The sequence below is a fragment of the Denticeps clupeoides genome, unplaced genomic scaffold, assembly GCF_900700375.1.
Source record: "Denticeps clupeoides unplaced genomic scaffold, fDenClu1.1, whole genome shotgun sequence".
Lineage (NCBI taxonomy): Eukaryota > Metazoa > Chordata > Actinopteri > Clupeiformes > Denticipitidae > Denticeps > Denticeps clupeoides.
The window spans coordinates 52,837-70,268 of NW_021630101.1; the positions used below are offsets into that span (position 1 = coordinate 52,837).

Sequence of the window (17,432 nt, forward strand, 5' to 3'; positions counted from 1 at the left end):
TTTTGTGAAGTGCCTGTGGATGAAAAGGTGGGGTGCGCCTGACCCACCTGCGGCACCTGCAGCCCGGGCGCGACCCGCAGACACCCCACCCCGGCCGGGCGAGGAGACGGAGCTTCGCGTCCCCACGCTGGCCGGCGGAGAGCGGCTTCCTCCGGCTCTCCCGCGAGTTCGCGGAGCGAGGACGGGAGAAAACGCGGCGGCGGACGAGAGCTCTTCTATGGGTAAATATCGGCGTCGCCGCGGCTAATGCTAATCGGCTAATGCTACATGCTATCCAGCTAGCCGTCTGCTCAACTGCTTTTTTTCTTCTTCTTTTTTTGCTCTGCTATTTTTTGTAATAAACAGCCAATTTTGAGTTTGCCTGCGATAAATGCTCGTGTGACCGAACTTGCCGAAACCTCGACGATTATCCCTCTTTTTTTGTTTGTTGCTTGGCTTTTGTAGCCGAGTGCTAAGCTAGCCGCGGCTAACGCCGCAAACTTTTGATAAAAAAAAAAACCTCACAACCCGGAGTCATGCGTCCGGAGGCCGGCCAACACAACCGTACCACGGCCGCGGAGAGAGGTTTTCAACAGCCATTCCGGAGTATTTAACAAGCTCGCGTTGAATAAAGCCCACTGCTAACCGAGCTAGCCGGTGCTCTTGTTCTTTCTTTGAAAACAAAGCTTCATTCAAGCAATAATAGAATAGAATATAATACCTATAAGTATGGACAATGAGATTAAAACCATCTCCATCAGTGCAGACATGTATGTAGAAACGAATACAAGAACAATACGATAAAGTGTCAGAAATTACAAAACGAACATGCATGTGTTGAGAATAAATGGCTGAGTTTTATATACAGTGTGTGTGTTGGGATTGCACGTTATTGCACAGTAATGATGAACATGCAGGGCAGTGAGAATAATGATATTGTACAATATGCAGGCATTGCACAGTATTTCGGCGCTAAATAAACGTTAACGTTGCACCGCTGGAGGACCCAAAGAAGTTAGTCGGGGGTTCGACTGTGTATTCGGTGCGTGTGTTGAGTTAATGGCTTTTGGGGAAAAACCGACTAGTACTTGAGATATTGCAATAGCTTCTTTCCATGGGCCATCAGACACCTGAACACTCAGGAACTTTCCACTCTGGTCTGACACACACACACACTTCCTTTGTCATACTGAGTAGGGTGGTAGTAGCCTAGTGGGTAACACACTCGCCTATGAACCAGAAGACCCAGGTTCAAATCCCACTTACTACCATCGTGTCCCTGAGCAGGACACTTAACCCTAAATTGTTCCTGGGGGACTGTCCCTGTAACTACTGATTGTAAGTCGCTCTGGGTAAGGGCGTCTGGTAAATGCTGTAAATGAGTAATATTATCTACTAACGCACCGCTCCATTTTGCACAGCAACATTTGCACTATTTTTCCTTGCACGCCTATTATTCATTTCACTAGTTTAGCGCTGTCTGTCTCATTGTTGTCTAGGTTTTTTTGTTAAATGTTACTGGTGCACGGCCTCTGTTTGCACCTTACGTAGCCCAGTCTGTCGGTGTCGCACACGTGCACTTTTATGTCAGTACGTAACTTTGTGTAATCGTTCAAATGCTACACGTGGCACCAGGTTCCGGAGTATATAACATGTATATAGCTGGAACTTCCACTTTATTAATTTATTCAGTCGCTATTTGTTTATTGTCGTTCGAAGGTAAGCAGGCATATTTTTAAGACGTTAAGATGTTAAGTTATGATACTTTTGCATTTACATTTACGTCGTTTACCAGACGCCCTTATCCATAGCGACTTACAATCAGTAGTTACAGGGACAGTCCCCCCCTGGAGACACTCAGGGTTAAGTGTCCTGCTCAGGGACACGATGGTAGTAAGTGGGATTTGAACCTGGGTCTTCTGGTTCACAGTCAGTAGTTACAGGGACAGTCCCCCCCTGGAGACACTCAGGGTTAAGTGTCCTGCTCAGGGACACGATGGTAGTAAGTGGGATTTGAACCTGGGTCTTCTGGTTCACAGTCAGTAGTTACAGGGACAGTCCCCCCCCTGGAGACACTCAGGGTTAAGTGTCCTGCTCAGGGACACGATGGTAGTAAGTGGGATTTGAACCTGGGTCTTCTGGTTCACAGTCAGTAGTTACAGGGACAGTCCCCCCCTGGAGACACTCAGGGTTAAGTGTCCTGCTCAGGGACACGATGGTAGTAAGTGGGGTTTGAACCGAGTGTGTTACCCGCTAGGCCGCTACCCCCCATGGTTTGCGTGGTTGTTAATTATAAGTTGCAGTGCGGGAAATGTCCATATTTGTATATTTTTGCGCTCTGCTTGAACAGGATCCGCCTCTCAGACTGATCTCCAGGGATGCGGATTCGGCTGCAGGCTCCCAGCCATGCGGCGCACCTCCTCTCCGAGCTCAACCGCTGCCGCCTGTCCCGGCTGCTGTGCGACGTGGTGGTCCAGGTGGGCGGCCGCTCCTTCCCGGCGCACCGCGCCGTCCTCGCCTGCGCCGCCGCCCACTTCCGCAGCATGCTGTCCCGAGGGCCCGGCGGCAAACTGTCCCTGGACTTCGTCTCGCCGGCCAACTTCGAGAAGGTGCTCACCTTCATCTACACGGGCGAGATCTTCGCGGACCTGATCGACGTGGGGGTGCTGTACGAGCTGGCGGAGAGGCTGGGGGTGCGGGAGCTGGTGCGGGCGTGCCACGCCACGTTCCCCGACCTGCAGAGCTCCGACGGAGACCTGGACCCCGACGCCGCTGCGGCCGCCACCGCGGTGGCCTCGGTCTGCTCGTCCTCCGCCGCCTCGTGCTCCTCGCTTTCGTCCTCCGCCGCGCCCTCGGCCACTCCCACCCCGGCCGCGCCCTCGCCGGTCTCCCAGGGCAGGACGTCCCGGCAGTGTCGAGGACAGGTAGCCTCCGTCTCGGTCTCGCTGTCGCCCAAAGCTGAAGATGCGCGTTCCCTGGCGGCCGCCAACAAGCAGCAGCAATGCAGCCCGTCCTCGGACGGCCGCCGTCCCCAAGCCGCGCTGGAGGCGTGTCCAGGCCTCGCCCTGCAGCTGAAGACGGAGCAGGAGGAGGCGGGCGTGGCCAGAGAGGAGGCGGAGGTCAGCGGGGCGTCGCCCTCCTGCCTCGCGGACGCCAGCTCCTTCCCGGACTCCTCGGCCCCGCAGCTGGGCGGCGAGGCCTGCGCCCCGTCCTCGTCCTGCGCCGACCCTCTGGACGGACTGCAGATGGGCCCGGTGGAGGGGGGCGTGTTCGAGGACGAAGAGGAGGAGGAGGAGGAGGGCCGTCTCCGGGGGGCGGAGCCCCCGGAGGGAGGGGAGCAGTGGAGGAGGCTGGCCGAGGAGGTCATAGAGCTGAGCGACGAGGACGAGCACTACATCGAGGACGAGGACGACGAGGACCTGGTGTGCGTGGGGAACGGCAGCGACGCGGGCGCGGCGTGCAAAGTGTGCGGCCAGACGCTGCCCGCCGATGCCGGCGTCATCCAGGCCCACGCCGAGACGCACCTGACGGACGCCGGCACCTGCCGGGTGTGCGGCGCGGCGTTCCCCGAGCGCGGCGCCCGCGCCACACACGCCCTCTCGCACGTGGGCATCCTGCTGTTCTCCTGCGACATGTGCCAAACGCAGTTCTGCAGCCAGAGCAGGCTGGTGCGCCACCGGCGCCAGGCCGCCTCCCGCTACAACATCCCCCCGCCCCACCAGCTCGCCGGCCCCGCCCGGGGGCCCGCAGGAGAACTGCTGTGCGCCGTCTGCGGTGAGAGCATCGGCAAGGACTTCAAGGTGAGCGGCGCCACGCCGGCAACCCAACAGAAATACCAGCCGTTTCAGCCGCTAAAACGCCCGTCTCCCTGTCGAAGGTGTGAACCTTCCTGGTCTCATGAGTTCATTCGATTTTGTTGCGATGAAAGTGAAGTGATCATCATTGTGATACACAGCAGCACAGCACACGGTGCACACAGTGAAATTTGTCCTCTGCATTTAACCATCACCCTGAGTGAGCAGTGGGCAGCCATGACAGGCGCCCGGGGAGCAGTGTGTGGGGACGGTGCTTTGCTCAGCGGCACCTTGGCGGGTCGGGACTCGAACCGGCAACCTTCTGATTACGGGGCCGCTTCCTTACAGGCGCCCTGGGGCAGTGGTGGCCTAGCGGTTAAGGAAGCGGCCCCGTAACCAGAAGGTTGCCGGTTCAAATCCCGATCTGTCAAGGTACCACTGAGGTGCCACTGAGCAAAGCACCGTCCCCACACACTGCTCCCCGGGCGCCTGTCATGGCCGCCCACTGCTCAATCAGGGTGATGGTTAAATGCAGAGGACAAATTTCACTGTGTGCACCGTGTGCTGTGCTGCTGTGTATCACGTGACAATCACTTCACTTTTTTTTTTTTTTTTTTATACACACGCTAGGCCACCGCTGCCCCCCTATCTTATTGGGGATAAATCGGTTCCCATGACTGAGTAGAGGTGTGAACCTTCGCTGGTCTCATGATTTCATTCGATTTTGTTGCCTCGGTTATTGACGCGTCCCGTCGCTTTTTCAAATACGTCTGAACCAGGCGTGCGACGTCTTTCTGGCCGTGAACATCTGCTGAAATCCTGACTAAAGTTAAGCAGCGTGTGGCGTTAAACCGTTAATCGAACGCGGCGCAGTAAAAACACGCCGTTCGTTTCGAACCCCTATGCGGAGCAGCTCTGTACTCCGATCAGGCCGCCACGCCCGGCGCTCATTTACATTTCATTTACAGCATTTACCAGACGCCCTTATCCCCCCCTGGAGACACTCAGGGTTGAGTGTCCTGCTCAGGGACACGATGGTAGTAAGTGGGGTTTGAACCTGGGTCTTCTGGTACCCGCTAGGCTACTACCACCCGCGCACTCGTCATGTTATATGTATATAATTAATTTTTCTGCGTTGATTTTAGCGATTTTAACGGCTGCTGTACGTCTGGTTCTTCTTCTCAGGCCGTTCGAGAGCATCTCCTGACCCACGTGTGCGCCCAGTCGCTGCGCTGCGGCGTGTGCCAGCTGCCTCAGCCTTCGCTCTGTGCCCTGCTCTGGCACGCCTTGACCCACCTCTCCCTGGCGGCCTTCTCCTGCCCGCAGTGCGCCTGTGGCTTCCTGGAGCGCCCTCTGCTGGAGCGGCACATGGCGCTGCACGCCGAGGCGGCCGCCGTCCCGGGCAGGACGGGCGAAGAAGGAACGAACGGCCTGGAGGAGGAGTTTTGCTGCTTCCTGTGCCCGCAGACGTTTAGCTCCGCCTCCGCCTTCCAGAACCACCTGAGCGCTCACACCGGAGGCGAGGCCCAGGGCGCGGCTCCGGGCTGGCAGGGGAGCAGGAAGCGCAAACTGGACCAGGCCCTGGAGTACTCGTCCTCGTGCTCGTCCTCGTCCCCTCTGGAGGCCGGCGCCGCGGGCGGCCTGAGCAAGCTCGGCGGCCTGGGTCTCGGCGTGGGCTTCGGGCTGCAGGGGCCGGTGTCCTGCTTCCAAGGGGGACTTGTCCCCAACGGCGGCTTCCCAGCAGGCATGGGCCCAGCTCTGGGCGCCGGCGGCGCCAAGCAGAAGTGGTACCGCTGCCGCTACTGCGGCAAGCGCTTCGCCCACTCCGGCGAGTTCACCTACCACCTGCGCATCCACACGGGCGAGAAGCCCTACCAGTGCAAGGTGTGCCTGCGCTACTTCCGCGGCCGCTCCACCATGATCTGCCACCTGAAGACGCACGCCGGCGCGCTCATGTACCGCTGCACCGTCTGCGGCCTCTACTTCTCCACGCTGAAGCTGGTCTCCTCGCACATGGAGCTCCACAAGGACCACCTGCCCCCGGACTTCAACATCGAGCAGACCTTCATGTACAACGACCATTCCAAAGAGCCCCTGCCCAACATGGACGCCACCTGAGGCTCCGCCTCCCTCTCGTGCCTCGGTTTTCTTCTCGTGGGGACCACAGCCGTTTAGGTATAGATTAGATGTAGAATATTGCCCCTGCGAATACTGTTCCGTGGCGTGCTGTTAGCGTGATATGGAGAGTCGGTAAGAACTCACATTTTTATGGTCCTGTTTGTTTTAAACCTGGTTCGTTTCTTGAGGGACGTCGATGATGATTTGGCCTTCATCTGCTCGGTAAAATGTACACGGTGGAGGCGACTACAGTGTCTGTTAAATTCCTCGTATTTATATTTTTAAAATATCTTTTTTTTTTTTAGTTATCATCATCATCGTATGAAAAACATGTCGGTCAGTCAAATATAGAACTATATGTATTAAAACTACTAAACAAAATTACAAAAAAAGGTGACATTTTTTAACTATGTTGCTTTTGAATATGTTTTTCGAAAGCCATTAGTTTAGCTCCTCCTCCTTTAACGGTCCCCTGACATGACGTTTTTTTTTTTTTTATTTTATATTCGGTCTTGTTTGGAGGCCATGACGGTCGGTGGAGGGAATGTTTTAGGGGCAGGGCCGCAAAACCAGGTAACCTTTCCCCTTATGACGTCATAAGGGGACAAATTCCGGATCCGACCGCCTGAGGACTCCACCCCTGCAAATGAGCTCCTAATCATTTTGATGCTGAATAGTCATGGTGCGGCAGAATAAACGTCTTTATTTATCAAGTGTCCCCTGGTTTTCGCTGTGGGAATAGTAAATTGAATTGTATGTCCGGTATTAAGCCATGAATGGACCAAGTAGAACGCGTGTTGAGGATCACCGTGGTTTCCACACTGCCTACCAGTGTAAAGTAGTGGACGGGACAAGTGCCGCATTGGAATATGGTTGTGTCGAATGCACAACGGAAAGCTTTAAACACACATCTGTGCCGTGCTCACGTCAGCGTTCCCAGGATTTTTTTTACAGACATTTGTAGAAGATTGTACTGACCCGCCCCCCTCAACAGGGGTGGATTTGTCTAATCGTGTTGCGTCTTATTTATTGTATTTATACAGCTGTATTACAAATTCTCTTGTTCTGGAGAAATTCTGCCTTTTAGCCATACACGGTTTCGTCCGCCCTGGTGAGAATAAACTCTGTTCGTATACACTGTGGTTGTTGGGATCAGCATTTTCGAATATGAATGACTAGTATTGTACTCTGCTTTAGTTTGAGAGTGAAAGAAGGATTCAAAATACAGTCTGGTTGGGGCTGAAGGGTTACATTTTTTATTATACATCAAAAAAAAAAAAAAAAACAATTATTTGCCCCTATTGCCGTTTATTGTGATGTGCCGTAGTATTTTAGTCCAGATCCTTGGAGAACGTTGGTCTGGAAATGCAAACCTCACGTATCTCAGGGGTTTACAGAGACCAAATGAACTACTGGGAAGAGGTTCCAGCAAAAATCACTAAACATTCATCACATCAGATGCCATCTTAAATACATTCTTATAGCATAAACAGCACGGATAACTGCTGAGTTTCCAGAAGTTTCCTTTATGCAACCTGCTGTCCCTGTGGGAATACATAGTTATGGCTAAGCACGGGATGGAATTTCCTTCCTTCCTGCTATTTACACGCCAGTGTGATAAATCCTCCCTTCAGTCTGGTATGATGTGAACCTAGGAGTCCACATCCGACTGACTGGTGCTGCCGCCGCTGACCTTTCGCTCCGTTCTCCCCGGTTTGCTGGCCGCCCCGTTATCTGCTCCGTTCACGTTCACGTTGCCGCTGGCCTGTGGCAGGTACTGCATCACGGTGTTGATGAGGTTGGAGTGGAAGCTCTTGCTGAGGAAGTTGTAGAGGACCGGGTTGGCCAGGCAGTGGAAGAGTGTCACGCTTTCCACCACGCTGAAGGAGAAGAATAAGACCTCCATGGTGTTGCAGGTGTACAGGTACGGGTTCAGGTCTTCCAGCATCAGCAGGAACATGACCATGTGGTAGGGAAGCCAGCACAGCACGAACACCAGCGAGTAGACGTGGACCAGCCACACGTCCCGCCGGTCCCGCACATCTGGCACAGTGGCCACTGCTCGTGAGATCAGGACGTTGCATGTGATGATGATGGCAGCAGGTCCCAGGAACTGGAAGATGAGCCCAAGACAGGTGGCGGTAGCATACCACTCGTTGTGGTTATCTTCTGGCCACATGAAGCATCCGGGTTCCTCCCACTCCACTAAATTCACATGCACGTTTTCAAAGAGGGACAGCACCAGGGACAGGGTCCAGAGACCGGCACAGACTAGCCAGCGCTGGCGCGTCTCGCGCGGGAAGATGGACGGGGCCGAGGGACGCGCCAGGGACAGGTAGCGCTCCAGCGTCATGAAGGCCAGGAAGAAGGAGCTGCTGTAGAAGTTGACCATGTACACCAGGTACGTGAACTTGCAGAGGAAGCGGCCCCAGATCCACACGTCATCCATCGCAAACTCCAGCATGGAGAAGGGCAGGGTGAGGACCACCATCAGGTCCGACAGGCTGATGTTGATGATGCAGAAGAGCACGCCGCTGGCAGCGCGCCGCCGCCGCCAGTTCACCCACAGCACCAGGGTGTTCTCCAGCAGTCCGGCCATGAAGAGCAGGAGGTAGAGCAGGAACAGGGCCATGCGCCGGTACTCGTAGTCCAGGTGGAGGTTGCACTCGTACGTAAACCACGGCATTCCGCTGTGGTTGGCTGATTCATTGTTGAGGTCGTGGTGAAGCTCCACTTCAACGCTCATCGTCTGGATAAAGTAGGAAAGGAGAATTGGTCGAATGATCAAGCTCTCCGGTATTAGATGTATCGTACCTGGAACTTAGGATCATTTAGAAACATCCACACTTTTCTAAAAAGAACAAAAAAGGAACTGATAAAAACTCCATAGAACTCCACTAATCAAATCCTGATCAAATGTAGAGTGGCCCGATATCAGCAACAGTCATTCCTGAGTTCTGTTGGAATGAGGCTGTGTTCACTGCGGCATGTCTGACACTTTCATTCAATAAAAATCAGCTGTAAACAAGCAAATAAATCATACAAATCAGGGTTCAATAGTTATTTCATTGTCAATTACTATTTGTTAATTAGATAGCATTGATCACTTCATCGATGGCGACATGGGCGCACGTTGCGAGTCGCTCTGGATAAGGGCATCTGCCAAATGCAGTAAATGTAAATGTAGTAATCTTCAAGGAATTTTTCATCGAAAACAAATATATTTCTAAAGATATTTTGTAAAAACTGTAGTATACAAACATAAATTCATAATTAAAAAAAACAGCAATTGTCTGATCCCCAAAATTGTCCATGATTCGGTTTCATTAATTTATTCAATCAGCCTGATTTTAAAAAGGAGCTCATATAACTTATATCTACATCTACAGCGTTTACCAGACACACTTATCCAGAGCGACTTACAGGGACAGTCCCCCCCTGGAGACACTCAGGGTTAAGTGTCCTGCTCAGGGACACGATGGTAGTAAGTGGGGTTTGAACCTGGGTCTCCTGGTTCACAGGCGAGTGTGTTACCCGCTAGGCCACTAGCAACCTAAGATAAGATAAACCTTTATTAGTCCCACAAGTGGGAAATTTGCACTGGATATGAAGGTCACTGGATCTACGGCGTTTACCAGACATCCTTATCCAGAGCGACTTGCTGTAAGCAGTTACAGGGACAGTCCCCCCCTCAGAGTTAAGTGTCCTGCTCAGGGACACGATAGTAGTATTTTACAAGAAATCGTGATCCACTGAAAATGAATCCTACCCTCCTGACCTGGTGTGACGGGAGGACGTGCGGTTGATCAGGGTCCTGGAGGCGTCTGCTGGAGGCTCCGCCGGCGTCAGGTGGCTCTGTGGGACTCGGCGCTGTAGCCGGCTGCAGGCGAAAGACCCTCCCCACCCCTCCATCCGGTTACCCGACTGTCTCTAATCTGACAGGACATCCTCACAGCAGAGAAGGGGGAGTGAACAGAGAGGAACGATGCCGAGTGTCTGATCCACACCGAAGCACAGAAGCATGGACCGTCCCAACACTTGCTCCTTGCAGTTAAAGTTGAACATCATCACGATCGGTTATGAATCCCTCAAAGTTATGGACCTTGAATTATTATTATGATTATTATCATTTTTTTTCATTCTTGGATCAACATATAGCTGGAATGGGGTTCATATGTTACAAAAACATTTGTCCCAACCGAGGACAATGGCAGGAAACTGCACGTATTAGTGAGCCGTGAAGAGCAGGTACCAAGGGGGTGAGATAGGAAGCACTTTCACTCACCCTTAACCCGAACCCGGCTCTCCTCGTAGCATCGCTATCGAAAAATGCTTTTCACGCTTTTTATTTCAAAACAATATTGCTCAGTTATCATTTAATTATAGATGACACTTTTAGCAAAATGCAATATCGTTTTTAAGGGCTTGAAACGCCCTGAAATCGTTATTTCTCTGTAGGTTGAGTTCAAAATTACAGAAATGATGTTGCATTGCTATCTCGCAATAAAATATGGAAATATGTGTGCAGGGCTATTAGCATTTCGAGTAGGAATGTTCATGTTTCATGAAATCTGAACACGAAATTCTGCTACATGAGCTGAAAATTAAAGGGTTTCGTGAAAAGAAGCTAATGCAATGACTAGAAGAACGTCAGCAAGCTTCTGTCCATCGCTGGTCAGTTTAATCTGGTGGGAAACCTGTGACCTCCTCGCTGCATGATTCCAGGAGCTCTCCATTATTTTGGACGCCGTGTTCCAGCCGCGTGGCGGTCAGCATATTTCTTCCTTGTTGGTCTGTGTGTGTTGTATTGTTCCTCTCTCTCTTTATCTTGCCTCGTCCTGCATGTTACCCTTAGTTAAGAAATGTCACCCCCTTTTTTTTTTGTTGGAGCGACAGGAAGGAATCGGTCAGCAAAATCTCGGCTTCTGGTACAAACCAAACGAATCCTGCCCCTCCCCGCGTTCGGACTGGTCTGAGGTTGAGGTGAAATTTGAATAACCTCAACTCACAGCACTTCATCACGTCAACCACGTTGTCACGACGGCCGTACTGCTGCTGGCCTTTTTACTTGCTGTCACCTGCTGTCCTTCAATACTTCATCTAGTCATTCGTTGTCTGACGGGGTTGATATATTCTACATTTACAGCATTATCCAGAGCGACTTATAATCAGTAGTTACAGGGACAGTCCCCCCCTGGAGACACTCAGGGTTAAGTGTCTTGCTCAGAGACACAATGGTAGTAAGTGGGATTTGAACCTGGGTCTTCTGGTTCATAGGCGAGTGTGTTACCCACTATAACTCTTGAAAGTGAAGTGATTGTCACACGTGATACACAGGAGCACAGCACACGGTGCACACAGTGAAACTTGTCCTCTGCATTTAACCCATCACCCTGAGTGAGCAGTGGGCACCATGACAGGCGCCCGGGGAGCAGTGTGTGGGGACGGTGCTTTGCTCAGTGGTACCTCAGTGGCACCTTGGCAGATCGGGATTCGAACCAGCAACCTTCTGATTACGGGGCCGCTTCTTTAACCGCTAGGCCACCACTGCCCTTTTTTTTTTTTTTTAGGCTACTACCACCCACGGTAATGAAAGTGACGTGATGTGCAGCACAGCACACGGTGAAATGTGTCCTCTGTATTTAACCATCACCCTTGGTGAGCAGTGGGCACCATGACAGGCGCCTGGGGAGCAGTGTGTGGGGACGGGACCTTCATCAAGGGACCTCAGTGGCACCTTGGCGGATCTGGATTCCAAACGGCAACCTTCTGATTACGGGGCTGATTCCTTTTACCGCTAGGCCACCACTGCCATCAAAAAAATATTTCCTCTTTCAAAGCTGCTTCGTTTCCATGAATTTACGTGTTGCTTCATTTACATCGGGACATAGTGCTACAAACACGTAGAAGGTAGGTTTCTGAAAGCATCTGCTGTGACATCACAAACTGAAAAACAGCTCCTTTCCATGGATTTATTATCTTTACAGTCATGGTCATGAATGTTGATAATGACACAAATACTGTTTTGCCACTTCCGTTTTTTATTCTGGCCTGTTGCATATAACTCCAGAATGTTATGAAGAGCGATCAGATGAATTGCAAAGTCCCTCTTTGCCATGAAAATGGACTTAATCCCCCCAAAAACCTTTCCACTGAATTTCAGCCCTGCCACAAAAGGAGTGTCTGGTAAACGCTGTAGATGTAAATATAATTAATATGAGCTCCTTTTTAAATTCAGGCTGATTGAATAAATTAATGACAGTGAACTGCTGAAACCGAATCATGGACATTTTTGGGGACAAGACAATTGTTTTTTTGCAGTCATCATTGCGTTGCAGAAAGAGGGCTTCACCTAAGATTGCACCTAAATCAACCAGTGAAAGTGAAGTGATTGTGCAACACAGCACAGCACACGGTGACACAACAAAATGTGTCCTCTGCTTTTTACCATCACCCTTAGTGAGCAGTGGGCAGCCATGAAAGGCTACTCGAATACTTTGAATTTCAACAGGCGACCTTCTGATAATGGGTCCGTTTCCTTACCCGCTAGGTAAGTCCAAAAAGTTCCAGGACCATCTCCTAAAGATGATGCAGCTGCAGGATCGGGGTGCCACCAGTGCAGAGCTTGTTCAGGAATGGCAGCAGGCAGGCGTGAGGGCATCTGCACCCACAGTGAACACTTCTGGAGGACGGCCTGGTGTCAAGAAGGGCAGCAAAGAAGCCACTTCTCTCCAAGAAAAACATCAAGGACGGACTGATATTCTGCAGGAAGTACAGCGATTGGACTGGTGAGGAGTGGGGTAACGTCATTTACTCCAATAAAGAATAAAGAATGGCACCAAAACATCCTCCGACAGCAACAGTTTGGTGAAGAACGATGCCTTTTCCAGCATGATGGAGCGCCGTGCCATAAGGCCAAAATGTTAACCAAATGGCTCAGGGAACAAAGCATTGAAATTTTGGGAGATTTTTGGGCCAGGAAACTCCACGGACCTTTAATCCAAGAATTTGTTGTCAATCCTGCCATCAGTAAGGTATTGGCCCAGAAGTTGATTGACAGCATGCCATTGACACTTTGCATAAACTTGATGTAAATGTCAATAAAAGCCTTTGAAACTTATAAAGTGGTTGTAATTATAATTAAATACACAACAGAAACAACTGACAAAAAGATCTAAAAACACTGCAGCAGCAAACTTTGTACAAAAACTATTTTGTGAAAATTTGTGTCATTCTCAAAACGTTTGGCCATGACTGTAAATCTATAGGTTTAATATATACACATATATACAGTACAGGACAAAAGTCTGGACAGCTTCTCATTCAACATATTTTCTTTATCTTCATTACCATTTACGCTGGTAGATTCTCACTGAAGGCATCAAAACTATGAATGAACACATGTGGAGTTCTGTACTTAACAAAAAAAAGTGAAAACATGTTTTATATTCTAGTTTCTTTGCTCTGATTACTGCTTTACACACTCTTGGCATTCTCTCGATGAGCTTCAAGAGGTCGTCACCTGAAATGCTTCTCCAACAGTCTTGAAGGAGTTCCCAGAGGTGTTTAGCACTTGTTGGTCCAGCTCACCCCAAACCATCTGGACTGGGTTCAGGTCCGGTGACTGTGGAGGTCAGGTCTCCACTTTTTGTTAAGTACAGAACTCCACATGTGTTCATTCATAGTTTTGATGCCTTCAGTGAGAATCTACCAACGTAAATGGTCATGAAAATAAAGGAAACACGTTGAATGAGAAGGTGTCCAGGCTTTTGGTCTGTACTGTATGAGCATATCTCATTTGTATGCTTGTTTTTTTGTTCATCTGTATATATGTGTGTGGTTTTGTTCCTTTTGTTACTAATATGTCCTGTACATTTCAGATGGAAATTGAAGTGAAAGTAAAGTCATTGACATTGTTCAACCAGCAACCTTCCGATTACGGGTCTACTCCCATTTACATTTACATTTACGGCATTTACCAGACGTCCTTATCCAGAGCGACTTACAATCAGTAGTTACAGGGACAGTCACCCCATGGAGACACTCAGGGTTAAGTGTCTTGCTCAGGGACACGATGGTAGTAAGTGGGGTTTGAACCCGGGTCTTCTGGTTCATGGGCGAGTGTGTTACCCCACTAGGCTACTAGCACCCTGCTCCATCACCCGCCAGGCCACCACTGGCCCACATCAGTACGATGTTGCAGTAGATTTTGTTACAAAGCACTGAATATGAGTGCGGGACAGCAGGTCTAGGAGAGGAAGCTGATTTATGAGAGGCAGCATTAAAAGTGATGGATGAAAGTTGCTGAGCACTTGTGATGAAGTGCGGTGGGTTGAGGTTATTCAAATCTCACCCCAACCTCAGACCAGTCCGAACACGGGGAGCTCGGTCTTTCCCAGAAGCCGAGTTTTTGCTGACCGATTCCTTCCGGGCGCTTCGACAGTCTCTCAACTCCGGGAAACACGCAGGATGAGGTGAGAGAGAGAAAAAAGACGTGCGACGAATCTGCTGACAGACCATGTGCTGGAACATGACGTCCCCAGTGAGGGGGGACAGTGTGATGGTCAGCAGCAGTATGGTGGACTTTCCAGTGGCACTTTTGATGGCGCAATTAGTTCATTTTCTTTCAGGAAGTCATAAAATGCACGTGCTGAAACTGACACAGTGCGGAGAGCGGGGTCGGGGTCGGGGTTAAAGTTGAGTGAAAGTGGACAGCAGACTTCCTCACTACTACACACGCTTCCTGCCATTGTCTCCTGCCGAGAGGGACGCGTGTTTTTCCAGAGATTAAAAAACGATGTTTGTTCTGACCCGTGCATGCTGGGTAACCCGCAGCAATAAGATTACAGCGTGACTGTAACCTGGTGCCGGGGACGAAGACCTGCGCCAGCTTACCTGCATTACTGGTGCGTAGTGAGGGGACGTGAGGGCCACGGTGCCCACTCGCCCCTCTTCCTGCTGTGAGGATGTCCCTTCAGAGCGGGGACAGCTGGGTAACCGGATGGAGGGGTGGGGAGGGACTTATGCCTGCAGCCAGCTTCAGCGTCGTGTCCCACAGAGTCACCTGACGCCGGCGGAGACCCCGGTCCACTGCTGCGGGTGCCCGATCTGGTAGGACTTTCGTCTCTCTCTGCCATCAAAAATCCACACGTTCATCTGTAATCCTGATGAATTAGTCTGAGGAAACTTTTACCAACATTCACGGCATTCAGCAGAGCACCGTACAGTCAGTAGTGGCAGGGACAGTCGTCCCCCCTGGAGACACTCAGGGCTAAGTGTCCTGCTCAGGGACACGGTGGTAGTAAGTGGGGTTTGAACCTGGGATTTTGTGCTCTTCTGGTTGGTAGGCGGGCTACGACCACCAGTTAAGCCACGGCTGAAGAATGCCACTAATGCCTTTCTTCTGCACGTCACAGGAGGCTTTACTGTGACCTTCTGCTCGTTCACCTCAGAACAATCCCTCCGTTTCCAGAGAAAATGAGCAGCGAAGAGGAGCTCTTCCACAACCACTCGCTCAACCACAGCGGAATGCCGTGGTTCGTGTACGAGTGCACCATCGTGCTGGACTACGAGTACCGGCGCATCGCCCTGTTCCTGCTCTACCTCCTGCTCTTCATGGTGGGCTTGGTGGAGAACAGCCTGGTGCTGTGGGTGAACTGGCGGCGGCGGCGCGCTGCCAGCGGCGTGCTCTTCTGCATCATCAACATCAGCCTGTCGGACCTGATGGTGGTCCTCACCCTGCCCTTCGTCATGCTGGAGGTCAGCATGGAGAAGGTGTGGGTCTGGGGCCGCTTCCTCTGCAAGGCCACGCACCTGGTGTACGTGGTCAACTTCTACAGCAGCTCCTTCTTCCTGGCCTGCATGACGCTGGAGCGCTACCTGTCCCTGGCGCGTCCCTCGGCCCCGTCCATCTTCCCGCGCGAGACGCGGCGCCGCTGGCTGGTGTGCATCGGCCTCTGGACCCTGTCCCTGGTGCTGACCCTGGTCGAGAACGTGCACGTGGACCTCCTGGAGTGGGACAAGCCAGGGTGCTACATGATGCCCGAGGATAATTACGTAGAGTGGTACGCCAGCGTCTCCTTCCTCTGCCTGGTGTTCCAGTTTCTGCTGCCCGCCGCCGTCATCGTCACCTGCAACGTCCTGATCGCCCGCGCGGTGGCCAACGCGCCGGACGTCCAGGGCCGGCGGGACGTGTGGCTGGTCCACGTCTACTCGCTCGTGTTCGTGCTCTGCTGGCTTCCCTACCACCTGGTGAACTTCCTGCTGACGCTGGACGACCTGGACCCCTACCTCCTGTCCTGCAACGTGGTGGAGTTCGTGTACTTCTCCTTCAGCGTGGTGCAGTGCTTGTCCCTCTTCCACTGCCTGGCCAACCCCGTCCTGTACAACTTCCTCAGCAAGAGCTTCCGCACCAACCTCCTCAACACGGTCCGGCAGCACCTGCCCCAGCCCTGCACTGACGCCACCGCGGCCGCCGGGACGGGCGGGGACAGGAGCGGGGACAGGAGCGGGAAGGAGCGGAAGCTCAGCAACGCCAGCACCAGCCAGTCTGACGTGGCCTCGTAAAAAGAAACTCCCGTCTGGGCCCCGTCCGGACTATCGGCCCCCAGCAGCCGAATTACGAGTGGTGGGGGCAATTTGCATTTTTAACATTTAGATATCACGATAATAAAAATTTGTATTGTTTGTTAAGATTGTATGGAAGCGGGCATTTTACATTTACCAGACGTCCTTATCCAGAGTAGGTACAGGGACAATCCCCCCCTGGAGACACTCAGGGTTGAGTGTCCTGCTCAGGGACACGATGGTAGTAAGTGGGGTTTGAACCTGGGTCTTCTGGTTCACAGGCGAGTGTTTTACCCCACTAGGCCACCGCCACCCTTATACCCTTTTATTTAGCTCCCTCTGTAAATAGCTTAAAAACGATTTAATTGGTCCTGTGAAAATTAGGATCTGCGTTGGGGTAATAACTTGCATGTTGGGACGTACGCAGCTGAAAGGAAGCATTTCAGCATAAATCATGAGCATCCGACAAAACACAACTATTCCTCTCTGTTTTACGACGGCAGGGGGTAAAATGATCCAGGCTAAATCCCACAGGCGTGACAGGTATTATTATATTAACACATTTCCTAAAGCCGCTTTTAACCACAAAACCTAATCACTTTCACGGAGGGGACAGGAAGTTTGAAAATCGGACTGAAAAACTGCAGGACTTTTAAATGAATTTTTAAATGCTGTTTAAGTTGTGCTGTAACAAAATCTTGTGCTGATTAAATGGACATTTCAGTGCGTTTAATGCTTCAGACTGTGCAAAAGAAGCCATGAAAAGTAACCTGTTTCACTTTCTCCTTTTCATTCAATCTGCACTTTCATGGTCTGCTTTATTTTATACGAATTTAAATACACAACATTGAAATCATGTGACATTATCTAGTCATTAGTAATGTGCAGTGATGGGGAAATGAAATGTGATAATATGATCTCGGACGCTTTCTGAATGCTTTATTTAACATTAAAAACTTCTGAAGAGTATTGCAT

At 51.2% G+C, this 17,432-nt stretch overlaps 3 protein-coding genes across 5 annotated transcripts; 2 read left to right on the forward strand and 1 right to left on the reverse strand.

Moving 5' to 3' along the window:
• The first annotated feature begins 5 nt into the window (after positions 1–5).
• Positions 6–6,600, forward strand: LOC114783557 (zinc finger and BTB domain-containing protein 39-like). Its single transcript, XM_028969051.1, has 3 exons — positions 6–221; positions 2,330–3,779; positions 4,959–6,600. Exons 2-3 carry the CDS (start codon positions 2,358–2,360, stop codon positions 5,889–5,891), a joined length of 2,355 nt encoding a protein of 784 aa, XP_028824884.1. The 5' UTR covers positions 6–221; positions 2,330–2,357; the 3' UTR covers positions 5,892–6,600.
• Positions 6,601–7,187: 587 nt separating this feature from the next.
• LOC114783559 (G-protein coupled receptor 182-like) lies at positions 7,188–14,932 on the reverse strand. Of its 3 annotated transcripts, XM_028969053.1 has the most exons (3): positions 14,787–14,932; positions 9,670–9,935; positions 7,188–8,640 (listed from the first exon to the last, which is right to left on the reverse strand). In XM_028969053.1, the coding sequence occupies exon 3, from the start codon at positions 8,635–8,637 to the stop codon at positions 7,543–7,545; it is 1,095 nt and encodes a 364-aa protein (XP_028824886.1). In that variant the 5' UTR covers positions 8,638–8,640; positions 9,670–9,935; positions 14,787–14,932; the 3' UTR covers positions 7,188–7,542. The 3 variants fall into 3 exon arrangements, with proteins under 3 accessions (XP_028824886.1, XP_028824885.1, XP_028824887.1); XM_028969052.1 differs by lacking the exon at positions 14,787–14,932 and having other exon boundaries at positions 9,670–10,216; XM_028969054.1 differs by lacking the exon at positions 14,787–14,932 and having other exon boundaries at positions 9,661–10,216.
• Positions 14,933–14,960: 28 nt separating this feature from the next.
• Positions 14,961–17,290, forward strand: LOC114783562 (G-protein coupled receptor 182-like). The gene is made up of 2 exons (XM_028969061.1): positions 14,961–15,002; positions 15,308–17,290. Exon 2 carries the CDS (start codon positions 15,369–15,371, stop codon positions 16,455–16,457), a length of 1,089 nt encoding a protein of 362 aa, XP_028824894.1. The 5' UTR covers positions 14,961–15,002; positions 15,308–15,368; the 3' UTR covers positions 16,458–17,290.
• The last annotated feature ends 142 nt before the right edge of the window (positions 17,291–17,432 follow it).

Excerpts from the sequence above, each read along its gene's own strand:
- LOC114783557 (XM_028969051.1), top strand. The coding sequence starts at position 2,358 with ATGCGGATTCGGCTGCAGGCTCCCAGCCATGCGGCGCACCTCCTCTCC. Across the intron at positions 3,780-4,958 it reads GCATCGGCAAGGACTTCAAG|GCCGTTCGAGAGCATCTCCT; the intron begins GTGAGCGGCGCC and ends TCTTCTTCTCAG.
- LOC114783559 (XM_028969053.1), bottom strand. The coding sequence starts at position 8,637 with ATGAGCGTTGAAGTGGAGCTTCACCACGACCTCAACAATGAATCAGCC.
- LOC114783562 (XM_028969061.1), top strand. The coding sequence starts at position 15,369 with ATGAGCAGCGAAGAGGAGCTCTTCCACAACCACTCGCTCAACCACAGC.